Source organism: Myxine glutinosa, chromosome 2 (genome assembly GCF_964187855.1).
Source record: "Myxine glutinosa chromosome 2, kmMyxGlut1.1, whole genome shotgun sequence".
NCBI lineage: Eukaryota > Metazoa > Chordata > Myxini > Myxiniformes > Myxinidae > Myxine > Myxine glutinosa.
Window position 1 is genome coordinate 156,315,366 of NC_136262.1, and position 13,534 is coordinate 156,328,899.

The 13,534-nt window shown below is 48.3% G+C and overlaps 1 protein-coding gene across 1 annotated transcript in view; it reads left to right on the forward strand.

Annotated features, from left to right (window-relative positions):
* The first annotated feature begins 6,300 nt into the window (after positions 1–6,300).
* The window catches only part of LOC137421144 (guanine nucleotide-binding protein subunit alpha-11), a 105,032-nt gene continuing 97,798 nt past the window's right edge, over positions 6,301–13,534 (forward strand). Inside the window, 1 exon segment of the mRNA XM_068106891.2 lies at positions 6,301–7,028. Within this exon segment, the coding sequence (XP_067962992.1) occupies positions 6,893–7,028 (136 nt within the window). The 5' untranslated portion in view covers positions 6,301–6,892.

The following is a 13,534-nucleotide window of genomic DNA, read 5'->3' on the forward strand; positions in this document are numbered from 1 at the left end:
TTAATTAACCAATGAAATAAATGAGGAGGGCTGTGGGAAGCGAGCCATAGCTACTTACCTATTCCCCTTAACGTTCTACCATCTTAAGCAACCACTCACATTTCAAATATTTACAAAGCTTGAAGTCCTTGCTCCTAATTCCCGGGGCAGGAAGAAAATCAACAAAACACACAAAACTACCTTAACCACAAAACCTTAACCATCAATGCAAAAATTAAAAAAAAACATTTGTACAACCCCTTCCTACAGACCACGTCCCCCGGTGGATGCCACAATACCCAACGTTACTGGCAGGGCCATCCCAATGTACCCAAATTTCCACGGGCTCTGTCCTGGTGTTACAGGTGAGCAACATAGCTCGGTGGATTTCGCCCACATTCACTCACACAAATCCCATAACCATTCAGGCACATTTCAATAATCATTAAAAAAAACACTTATTTCACCCCCCCCCCCCTCCCTGCATGACCATGGCATAGATGTCAATGCACTGTCAATTTCATGGCATAGATGTCAATTTATATTCAGCAGCGGGGAGGTACCGTATAAGCAGGACGGTGGGGGCGCTTCAGGCTGTGGTGCCCGCAGTCCAAAACAAGTTGCCCGAGTTACGACTTCTTCACCCCCTCCCCCCTTCAACTCTTGCCCCCCTGACAGCCAAACAGCTCCTTAAGCTCTCGTCCCGCCGGGGAGGTATCCACACCAGGCTTCGTCGCCTCAGGCTTTCACACAGCCTCACGGGTCGCCGAGGGTCTCCATACTGCCGGATGCCCAAACAGACCCCCACCGCCGACGGGCTCCCAATTTCCAGACACCACTGGCTGCCAGGGGAAATTGCCACAGAGGGGGCCACAGTCACCGCTCCTCCAGAGCTTGATCCGTACCTGCGGACACGCACACCTTCCCCACCCACAAAATCCACAAAAACATTTCCTCCCCCACTGCCATTCAATTCTCAACCACATTTCCAATCAAAAGATGTCATAAAAAGATACTGCCATTAAACATGAAACAAGAACCATTAAACATTAAACATTAAACATGAAACATAAAACATGAAAGATACCTGCTTACATGTAAAATCCCCATTCACATTTCACCAACACATTTAAATAATCACAATTTTCATTCTCACTACCACACAAAAACACAAAAAAACCTCTACACATAAACAAACGCCACCCACAAGACACTTTGTGGCACACACACCAATCCCCTCACCGACCATGTCATCACTCTCACCCGCCCACAATTTCAAATTATTCATGTCCCAATTTAAATAAGCAACTACCGAAGCATGGGACAGTAAACATCAAGGCCTTACCTTTACCTTGATGTGCAGGTAGTTGCAAGTTGGTCGGGTCCAAGAGTGTGATCCACCACACCTAGTTTCCACTGCACCCTTCCAATACACCCAGGAGTCTCTCGACCCAGGTAGGGGCTCAATCAATCCCCGTGGACGATCTGTGGAAGGGCATGCGGCCCCATCTGAATTTTGAAGACCACATCAGTCACCTGCCGAAGCACCACACCAGGGCCCTTCCAGGCGAGGTGAGTTTTGGGCACACAACCTTCCTCCTCCCGGGCCAGTAGAGCCCAATAATGTCTCCATGGAAGGAACCGAGGTGAGTATGCCCGAACGTCATACCGCAATTTCATATGCGAGGAAGCCAAGCCAATTTGCTTCCTCGCAAACTCGTGAGCCTTTTCCATGCTCTTTTTCAAATTGGTTGCACAGCTTTCCACAGATGCTTCACCCAGTTCCTCTGGGGACGGTCCCATCAACAAATCTGTGGGGACTCGCATCTCCCGACCGAACATCAACAAGGCGGGGGTGCACTGAGTGGTCGCATGCTGCGCGGTCCGGTATGTCATCAATTCAAAGGGGAGATGCTCGACCCAATCCTGCTGGTGCTCGGAGGTGAAGAGGGCCAATTGGGTTAACAATGTTCGGTTAAACCTCTCCACCATCCCATTTGATTGAGGCATAAGAGGGGTCGTCCTTGTCTTATTAATTTGGAGGAGCTCGCACACCGACCGCAGGAGCATGGATTCAAAGTTCCGGCCTTGGTCGGTGTGCAGCTCTCTGGATACGCCGAACCGGGAGAAGAATCCCTCAACTAGAACTTGAGCTACCAGCCGGGCTTCCTGGTTGGGCAATGGGTAGGCTTCTGGCTATTTTGTGAAATAGTCCATTGCCACCATGATGTACCGGTTCCCCCAGCGGGTGGCTGGCAGGGGCCCCACCACATCTACTGCCACCCGCTCAAGTGGCGCTCCCACATTGTACACCTGGAGCGGGGCCTTGCACGTACGTGAGGGTCCCTTCCTACCGCGGCAGAGGTCGCAGGATCTCGCCCAATTTTGAATGTCTCTGCCCAAATTCACCCAGTAGAACCTCGGCCGCAATTTGGACAAGGTTTTGGCCACGCCCAAATGTCCCATTGTCCTAGTCCCATGTACGTGCCCCATAACCACCTCCTTCAATTTGTCCGGTACAACTATCAACCAGGAAGCTACATCGCCCGTTGGTATTACCCACTTCCTATACAAATGGCCATCCTTCAAACCCAACATCTGCCATTGTGCCCATTAGGCCTTTACCTGGGCCCCGTGTGGACCAATTTCCTCCCAAGAAGGTCTTTTGTCCTGCTTCAGCCAATGAAAAATGGGACCCAAAACGGGATCCTCCCTTTGACTCTGTCGCTAATTCACATCACCCAATTCAGGTGGGGGTTGTGGCAAAGTTCGCCTGGTCACTCTCGCTGCATATAGGCATGCATCAATTTGATCCTGCCCAATTGGATCCTTGGCTTCCTGTCTATCACAACAGGGGCGCCGAGAGAGAGCGTCTGCATTGGCATGTGCTTTGCCGGGCCTATCTTGCACAGAGAAATTATATTGCTGCAGCCTCCCAAGCCACCTTGCAATTTGTCCGTCCGGTTCTTTGAACCGAAGAAGCCATTGTAAGGAGGCATGATCTACCCGGATCACAAACTCCCTCCCATAAAGGTAAGGTTGAAAGTGTCCAACTGCAGACAGTAGGGCCAATAGTTCTTTGTGGGTAATGCAATAATTTCGTTCGGGCCTCGAAAGTGCCCGACTGCAATACGCAATTACCCTCTCGACTCCCTGTTGCATTTGTGACAACACAGCTCCCAATCCTTCCTGGCTCGCATCGGTATCAAGGATGTTATTGCCATCATCCGTCGGGTATGCCAAACCTGGGGCCTCCACCAGATGTTGTTTAAAGTGACTGAATGCCTCGATGCAGCTCTCTGACCATATAAATCGGGCTCCTTTCTCCGTCAATTTGTGGAAAGGATCTTGCAATTTGTGAAATTTGCCACAAATCTCCTGTAGCAAGATCAGAAGCCCAAAAATCCTCTGACTTCCCTTACATTTTTGGGGGCGGGCCACTCTTTTACAGATTTAATCTTCCCAGGGTCAGTGGCCACGCCGCTCCCGTTAATCACGTGACCCAGGTAGGTCACCTCTCTCCTGAAAATTTCGCACTTGCTCGGGTTCAATTTCAACCAGGCACCACTTAACCTCTCAAATAGATGCTGAGAGAGATCAAAATGCGACCGTTCGCCATCGGATCCAGAATCAGAAGGCCCGAGAAGGTGTCGGCTCACGACCATTCACGATGAGATCCTCAACAAGAAGGGGAAAGAGCAATAGCGACCGTTCACCAACAGTTCCAAAACGAGAAGGCGCAAGAGAAAATGTTGGCCAGTGTTCTTTTATCGTCCAGGCTGTGACGTCATCTTAACACGTCAGGTGTCCGACCCTATCACCGAGTTCCACCTTACCAGTGCTTCTGCCAATCAAACCTCGGACCAATCACTTCGGGGCATGGCTCTCAGTCTGTGGCTGTGTCAGTCTCAGTCTCAGTCAGACCTGCCTGTGCCTGTGGTGTCTGTGGTGATGTAGCGGCTGCGGCGCCAGCGGTAATGGTCGATGCCTGATTTCCGTTTGGTTTTTTAATTATTGTGTTTAATGGGCGATTTCTGGCTAGGTGTCTAGTGCGGTGTCATAAGGAGGACCAGGGGAATAAATTTACAGAATCAATTACCCATAATCCCTCGCTAATTAACAAGCCCCATCCCTCTGATGGGGCCGAAGATACAAGCTTACAGTTACCCGACATTCGGTCGACACAATTTCCCTCCTTGGAGTTGGAAAGTTACTTCTGATATTCTCCACTTATGATACATGCATCGAGGTATAGCGAGGTTTCTTCTTCTTTACGACAGTCGGAGCACACTAATTGTCAAGTTTGTCAAGAGGGATCATCCCTTCCCCCCCATGTCAGGGGGGTGTGGGGATCATCCCTTCCCCCCCATGTCAGGTGGGTGTGGGGATCATCCCTCCCCCCCATGTCAGGGGTGTGGCGGGATCATCCCTCCTCCCCTCTTGTCAGGAGGATGTGGGGATCATCCGTCCCCCCCCCCCATGTCAGGGGTGTGTGGAAATCATCCTTCCCCCCATCTTGCCAGGGGGGTGTGGGGATCATCCCTCCCCCCCATGTCAGGGGTGTATGGGGATCATCCCTCGCCCCCCATGTCAGGGGTGTATGGGGATCATCCCTCCCCCCCCCCATGTCAGGGGTGTATGGGGATCATCCCTCCCCCCCCCCCCCCATGTCAGGGGTGTATGGGGATCATCCCTTCCCCCCCATGTCAGGGGGGTGTGGGGATCAGCCCTCCCCCCCCATGTCAGGGGTGTGTAGGGATCATCCCTCCCCCCCCCCCCATGTCAGGGGTGTGTAGGGATCATCCGTCCCCCCCTATTGTCAGGGGGATGTGGGGATCATCCCTCCCCCCAATGTCAGGAGGGTGTGGGGATCATCCCTCCCCCCAATGTCAGGAGGGTGTGGGGATCATCCCTCCCCCCAATGTCAGGAGGATGTGGGGATCATCTCGCCCCTCCCCCATGTCAGGAGGGTGTGGGGATCACCCCCCCCATGTCAGGAGGGTGTGGGGATCATCCCCCTCCCCCCCATGTCAGGAGGGTGTGGGGATCACCCCTCCCCCCCATGTCAGGAGGGTGTGGGGATCATCCCTCCCCCCATGTCAGGAGGGTGTGGGGATCATCCCTCCCCCTCATGTCAGGAGGGTGTGGGGATCATCCTTTCCCCCACCCATGTCAGGGGGGTGTGGGGATCATCCCTCCCCCCCATGTCAGGGGGGGTGTGGGGATCATCCCTCCCCCCCATGTCAGGGGGGTGTGGGGATCATCCCTCCCCCCCATGTCAGGGGGGGGTGTGGGGATCATCCCTCCCCCCCATGTCAGGATGGTGTGGGGATCATCCCTCCCCCCATGTCAGGAGGGTGTGGGGATCATCCCTCCCCCCCATGTCAGGAGGGTGTGGGGATCATCCCTCCCCCCATGTCAGGAGGGTGTGGGGATCATCCCTCCCCCCATGTCAGGAGGGTGTGGGGATCATCCCTCCCCCCATGTCAGGAGGGTGTGGGGATCATCCCTCCCCCCCATGTCAGGAGGGTGTGGGGATCATCCCTCCCCCCATGTCAGGAGGGTGTGGGGATCATCCCTCCTCCCCATGTCAGGAGGGTGTGGGGATCATCCCTCCCCCCATGTCAGGAGGGTGTGGGGATCATCCCTCGTCCCCATGTCAGGAGGGTGTGGGGATCATCCCTCGTCCCCATGTCAGGAGGGTGTGGGGATCATCCCTCCCCCCATGTCAGGAGGGTGTGGGGATCATCCCTCCTCCCCATGTCAGGAGGGTGTGGGGATCATCCCTCCTCCCCATGTCAGGAGGGTGTGGGGATGATCCTCCCTCCCCCCCTTGTCAGGAGGATGGGGGGGATATGTCTCCCCGTCACCCATCCTGGCCACCCACCCATCGACGCCCATGACCCTGCAAGTGCATCATTGATGAGGTTGACGAGGGTTGTGCCGCTAATGCAGTGTCCCTTTTAGCAATGAGCTGGTGCTCATTATACCGACCTCAGATGGATGACAGGCTGAGTTAACCCACATGGTGTTTATTTCAAAGATATGATGGGGCTCGAACTCAAGACCCCAGAATCCCAGGCAGCCACCTTTACCGTTAAGCCAACACCAACCTTTCTCCTCCACCCTCAGTTGGTAAACTGTGACATGATGCAATTGATATGATGTGGATGTAACGCAGCCCTGTTGGGCCAGATGGCCTTCTACTGCGTACAAGTTCCATGTGTATTTTTGGTGAGGGAGAAAAGGGGGGAAAAAAGAAGAAAAGGGGGGAAAAAGAAGAAAAGGGGGGAGGGGAAGTAAAAAAGGGGGGGGGGAAGAAAAAAGTGGGGGAGAAGAAAACGGAGCACAGGGAGGAGAAGAGGAGGTCGCTGAAGGAGGCGTGCAAGAGAGGGAAGAGGGGCTGCGTATAAGAGAAAATGGAGGATTGGTTGCTTTGGAAGGTGGAAAGGAGGGGAGAGGGGGTTGAATAACAGAACAGGGAGAGGAAGAGAAAAAAATCCTCCATGAGAATCGCTATCGAGAAGAGCAAGATTCCTCCGAGCGCCATCTTGCCACGGGTGCGCAGGATTGACGAGACCGGTTCGACGCCGACTCCCGTGGGAAGATTCGCAAAGTCCGGAGAAAGGGACGAATGTAATAAGGAAAATTGAGCCGAAAAACAAGAGAGGGAAGAATAAGTTGAAGAAGAAGAACCCGTTCGCAATATTTGAAGGATAAATTCTCAGTGTGAACTGTGAGGGAACGATCGGCGAGCGACGGGGTCGAACACGGTCTCGGGTCCGGTGAAAGAAAGAAAGAAAGAAACATAAGTCATAACCAGGACTCAGCCGAAGAACCGACGAGGAAAAGGAAGGCAAAGACGAGCAGATAGAGAGATAGTAGGGCGATCCGGGGAGGAGCCCGGCGCTCCATGACGCTCCAGTCGGTCATGGCGTGCTGCCTGAGCGAGGAGCTGAAGGAGGCGAAGAGAATCAACGCCGAGATCGAACGGCAGCTCCGTCGGGACAAGCGGGATGCGAGGCGGGAGCTGAAGCTGCTGCTGCTCGGTAAGAATCTCGTCCGGGTTCGGTCGCACCCAAAATGGAGGCCGATAGCCTTCCGAGGCCCGTTCCGAGAAGGTTTTCTTTTTCGCATCCCTTTGCTTCCTTCCCGCGCAGATGCGTCGCCTGGTCGCGGACAACCAGCACGGACATATCGCAACCATTGTATAACGTACGAGGGTTCGTCATTGGTACTTGTATCATGATCCAAAGGTGGACGGCTCCCATCGGAGGCCGGGTCGGTCCCGCGTTTGCTTGTCCGAAGCTTTTAATCTTTATTAATCCCGGTTCGTCGTTCCCTGCTCGGCGTACAATCGTTTGTCCGGTCGGTGGTTGAGCGTTTAGTGGTTTTTGGCTTGTGAAGATGTCTATTGCCAGTGGGGCCAGTGGGGCCCGTGAGGCGAGCGGCTCAAAATGGCGGCGGCGCCTTGTCCGCAGCCTTGTCGTCGATCTTCCGCCTCCTTATTCGCGGGTTTCTGCGTTATTTTTATACCGATGTTATTTTTCTTCTTCGTCTTGGGAATTTTTCTAACATCGTTTTTTAAATTCCGTGTACATTTAAAACATTAATTTAAATCCTGTCAGTTACCTCAGTCAGGTTGTGTTGTTTGTGGAATTTTTTCCTTTCGACATTCCCGGTGTCGATCTTCGTCCTCACGCGGTCTCTCTGTCCGACGAGCTTGTGCAGCAATATAATTGTGGGAATGGCAGAGCGTCTTGTCAATTAAAGCTCTACCGTGTCCTCAGAGGCTTCCATTTGTTGCGTCAAATTACCGTCGATAAAACCCTCCAAATCTCAGGAGGATAAAGCCAATGGCGATGATGATGATCCCCCTTTTGTGTGCAGGAATTCCGAGAGGTTGTGAAAACACAAGTGCTTTGCATTGCTGGTGCTGCCAGTGCAATTTGCTTTATTTATTTATATAATGCCTTGTCACTTCCATTCACAAAATTGACGGTGACGTAATGTGTCTGCACTTTTATTGATGTTGATGTTTTATCATCTCCTTTTGCTGAAACCATTGTCTGCTTGTGCAGTGTGTACAGTACTGTATATCTGGAGAGACGTTGTCAGAGAAGGTAGTTTAACATGGAATGATGTTGGCTGTATCACGTGTCTAACCCCCTCCACCCCCAAAAGTGAGTGATTTGTTGACTTGAGCCTTCATGGTCTTGCTATCAAATTGGTACACAAACGCACCGGTACCATACATGAAGGTGTGATTGAAAGAAATGTTATCGGCATTGTGGTCACCATCACAGGTTGGCGCACCATTATGTATTGTACATTGCTCTATGAGAAAAGCACAGGCTTGTTACCTCCGCCACCAAAGGTGGATGGAGGTTATGTTTTCAGCCCTGTCTGTCTGTTTGTGAACAAAATATCTCAAGAAGTTGTGGATGGATTGGGACGAAAGTTGGCAGAGAGGTAGCATATGTGAGAAGGACCAATTGATTCGATTTTGGTGAAGATCCGGATTCGGATCCGGCTACTAGAACTTTTAAGTGATTCTTCACCATTGGGAGGCTGAAAACGATAAATACCAGGATATCTCAAAAAGTTGTGGACGGATTTGGACAAAACTTGGTGGACCGGTTTGGGTGTCTGACAAGGACGATTTGATAAAATTTTGGTGAAGATCCGGATGTGTTTGCTTAGCTTGGTGTTGTTGGCCTGGTGTTGGCTTAGCGGTTAGGGTGCCAGCTTGGGATCCTAGGATCCAGGGTTCGAATCCCGGTCGATCGCTGAATTAACGCCAGGGGGGTTCACTCAGCCTGTCATCCTTCCGAGGTCGGCAAATTGAGTACCAGCTTGCTGGGATGAATGATCACGGTGTGTACCCCGATTTAGAATAGGTACACTGTATCCCTGCACATCGTAAGAGGCGACTAAGGGTTGGCGTCAGGAAGGGCATCCAGCCATAAAAACATTGCCTCAAACAGTGAACCATGATTGGCATGGGGCCTGCAAGGCTAACCCCCCGCTCTAGCGGGGAAAATGGCCTTAAAACGATCATTCATTCATTCATTCATTCATTCATCCGGATCCAGCTAGTATAATTTTTTCAGTGATTCTTCACTATTGAGTGATATGCCCAACCAGGTGTAGGTATATGCTCTCTACTGAGTGCCGTCCTAGTTTATTATCCTGAAATCGTGCACCTGTACACAGGGTCTTTCTAATTTTGAGTAATTGTGCGAGTATTTCTCGGTCGAAACCCACTTTGCAGTGACATTGGTGGGACTCACGTTGCAGGTAATGATTATTTTTTGAGTACGTGTAATTAATAATATGTGGAGAAGCTTTCTTGTTTTACTCTTGTTAAAAAACTTTGAGCGAATCGCTAAAAGATGAGTTAGGATGACGTCCATTATTTCATTGCACTGTATAGTACAGTGGTGGATATACCCGTCCAGGGGTTGGTGATAGAACAGGAGGACCATGCAACAACCACCACTTAACAACAACCAGAGAGTTAATTGAACACGTTACCCCACATAGTGTGGAGAAATTACCTGCGCAGTCTGCGAGCGGCAAATTTGATTGGTTGTGATCACGTAAAATGCCGTCGAAGTACTGCTAAACAGAGATGTTTTGAAAGTGAGAAGAAGGCGATTTGTGTTCTGCAGTGTTCAAGTATATAATTCAATTTAAAATAAAATAAAGATTTTAAAGGCAGAGGAAAAATAAATAAATAAAGACCGGAAGTTTACCGCGGTTGATGCACCATCTTTTGCACCACCTTGTTTAACACGTTCCATTAGTTCATGCCTGTTGTTTGTGTCCTTTATGCCATCTGTCAAATCAAATTTTCTATTTGGAATGAATTTTAATTTTGTTTGACTGCCAGATAGACAGACAGATGGACTCTAAGAAAAAAAATCTAACTCCTCACTGCGCGTTCAGAGCTAAAGTTCTGTTAAGCTTGTTTTCCGATTCATGTTCAAAATATAACATTTAATTGAAATGAAATTGTTGAAATTTGAAAATTTGAAATTGAATGGAAATTTTCACCATAGATGCACCCCCCACCTGTATTATTTTTTTACTGATAATTATGACGTCCTACGTCACGTGGTATGGGCGCCATCTTGGAAAAACCGAAAAACTTTGCACCTCTATATCTCCGAAAGCGCTGCATAGAGAAAATTGAGACATGGCTCATCTATATAATAATAGCGTAAGGACTCGACTTTGTTATCCCTTTTACGCCGCACCCAGTGACCCGATGCCCACGGCACTAATGGATTTACGATCTACGAACCACGCTCTTTGTTTATCACGTACAGCCATACTCGAAAAATCAGAATTAGCCGACATTGGGGCCCAAAAGCATCCGATTAACTGCCGATACGATGCCATCTTACGACGCCATCGTATTGGCGTCTGCTGGGCGAAGGCGAAGCAAGCCGTCCGCTGATTGGACAGGCGAAGGCGAAAGCAAGCCGTCTTGAGTGGACAATCCAGAGCATGCATTTGTGCTGGTGTCGGCGATCGTTGTTCATATACGCACTCTTCATTCTCATCTTTCTTCCTAACTCTTACTCGGACAAGCAAATCCCCTATGCCATCCATAATGGTACACTCAATCCATACACCACATCCTCCCTTCCGTGGATGTTCCACGGGTTTCGGCTCGTCTATATAATAATAGCGTAAGGACTCGACTTTGTTATCCCTTTTACGCCGCACCCAGTGACCCGATGCCCACGGCACTAATGGATTTACGATCTACGAACCGCCATACTCGAAAAATCAGAATTAGCCGACGTTGGGGCCCAAAAGCATCCGATTAACTGCCGATACGACGCCGTCTTACGACGCCATCGTATTGGCGTCTGCTGGGCGAAGGCGAAGCAAGCCGTCCGCTGATTGGACAATCCAGAGCATGCATTTGTGCCGGTGTCGGCGATCGTTGTTCATATACGCACTCTTCATTCTCATCTTTCTTCCTAACTCTTACTCGGACAAGCAAATCCCCTATGCCATCCATAATGGTACACTCTATCCATACACCACATCCTCCCTTCCGTGGATGTTCCACGGGTTTCGGCTAGTTGTAAAGAACTCTCCATGTGGAATAACATATGTTAATGGTGATGTCATAGGTGCCTCCATTATGACGTCATAATTCGACAAGTACAAAACTTCATCTGATCAAGATGAAATTTGTTGATCGTCATCGAGGGATAAATTGGTGGAGGAAAAAAAAAATGATGGTGTCATTGGACATGTGGTCCAGCCACCACATTTTAACACAAAAGCCTTAAAAACAATAAAAACATGTCCTGGCAGGGGTCTGCAATCTCTGATTGCTCTTTCTTGTTTGTACTTGTGGGCTACATAGCAAATTGCATGAAGCTCAACTTTATTTGTTATCAGAACTGGTACATAGTTTGAAATAGAATAAATGTTTTGATTTGCACTGCATATTAGTTAGTTTGTAAAAATATAACTGCAACTCTATAAGTAGCGCATGTTGTTTGAAATTCCAGTCTGCGTAAGTTTGTTATCCTGGTCATGTTCTGGATATTGCTGATCAAGAGTTGTAATTGGCCTCGCCCATTCCTGAAAGGACCATAGACTACTGTAATAAATGTAACTGCAAGTCGCCAAGCAGAGCTACTTTGATTCCGGTCGTTCCTATTCTCAGATATACTCTAATCTATATGCTGATCAATCGTCTGCATTGTTAAATCCTGTGATATTGTTTGAAGTTGTCATACATTCGTTTCTTGTCTCCATGATATTGTTGAACTTTTCAACATTACAAACTGGTGTTGGGTCTTTTACATATCATGTATGCAAGGGGGGGAGGAAGGGTTGGAAGGTGTAGAATTTGGAAGAATTTTAAGGAGCAATAGAATAGGGGCAGAATGCAGGATAGGAGAGAGTCCCTCACTTAGCTCAAGCTTCCTGACCTTGGAAGGTGAACATTTTGTCAAGTTGAGAGAATCCAGGAAAGAAATCTATTGCCACTCATCACAAGCGAATGAGACGCCACAAACTTGTTTGAACATTTTCACTGTTTTACTTGAAAGCTGGTTTACCTTGCATTTAAAAAAAATATTGTCCTGCAGTGTCAGTTGAGTATTCTTCCCTAACATTGGCTTTGGATTTAACACAGCTCACATTGAAAACAGCATTTAATGTCGTCTTAGAAAACCACATTTTGTAAACATGGTGCCATTATTATCAGCTGGATTGCTGGACAACTTCACACAAACATGCTTATCTCACAATCTCTTCGCTATGGTGAACATCACTGTCTAAGAACCAGTTTTGACATCTCTCTGTCTCTGTCGCTGTCTCTGTCGCTGTCTCTGTCGCTGTCTCTCTCTGTCTCTGTCTGTCTCTGTCTGTCTCTGTCTCTCTCTCTCTCGATCTCTCGATCTCTCGATCTCTCGATCTCTCGATCTCTCGATCTCTCGATCACGATCTCTCCCCCACCTCTCTCTCTCTCTCTCTCTCTCTCTCTCTCTCTCCCTCTCTCTCCCTCTCTCTCCCTCTCTCCCTCTCTCCCTCTCTCCCTCTCTCCCTCAGATACGATCTTACGATCACTCTCTCTCTCTGATACGATCTCTCCCTCTCTCTGTGTTCCAAAAAAATTTGAATTTAAACGATTTCAACATAAGGCTGCAACATAACAAAATGTGAAAAAAGTGAAGGGGTCTAAATACTTTCTGAATGCAGTGTGTGTGTGTGTGTGTGTGTGTGTGTGTGTGTGTGTGTGTGTGTGTGTGTGTGTGTGTGTGTGTGTGTGTGTGTGTGTGTGTGTGTGTGTGTGTGTGTTATATATATATATATATGTATGTGTATATGTATGTATGTATATATATATATATATATATATATATATATATATATATATATATAAAATTTATTTATTTATATATATATATATATATATATATATATATATATATATATATATATATATATATATATATATATATATATATATATATATATATATATATATATACATACATATATATACACATACATATATATATATATACATATATATATATATACACACACACACACAGGCATTTAATATGGATATTTTTTTATTTTTTTTCCTTGACTTGGGTTTACTTTCTTAACTCAGTATATCAATCTAGTGAGTTTCTTTCACACTTTGGTGATTTATTTGTTAAAAGAACCATGTCACTGATTGTCTGTCGCAGCAAGAAGTCAACAACAGGATTATATCACAGGTGGCGTGGCAAAATGTACGGACAGGTGCATTTGATGATTGGCTTCACAGTCAGGTATACAAGGGTTGTTGCGTTCTGTATTAGTGGAAAACAACTGCTGCACGTCTCCATAAGTTATTGTCGCTTCCTCTGGAGATGGTCCGTCAACTCGACAATGCTGTTTGTAATGGAGTGGTGGCTTTACGAAATTACGGCATGAAACAGCGTGCTATTGCTCGGCAGTATGGCATCACTCAAGGTCAGGTGTCAAAGATCCTGAAACGAAATGCTCAGAGGGGTGACCCTAC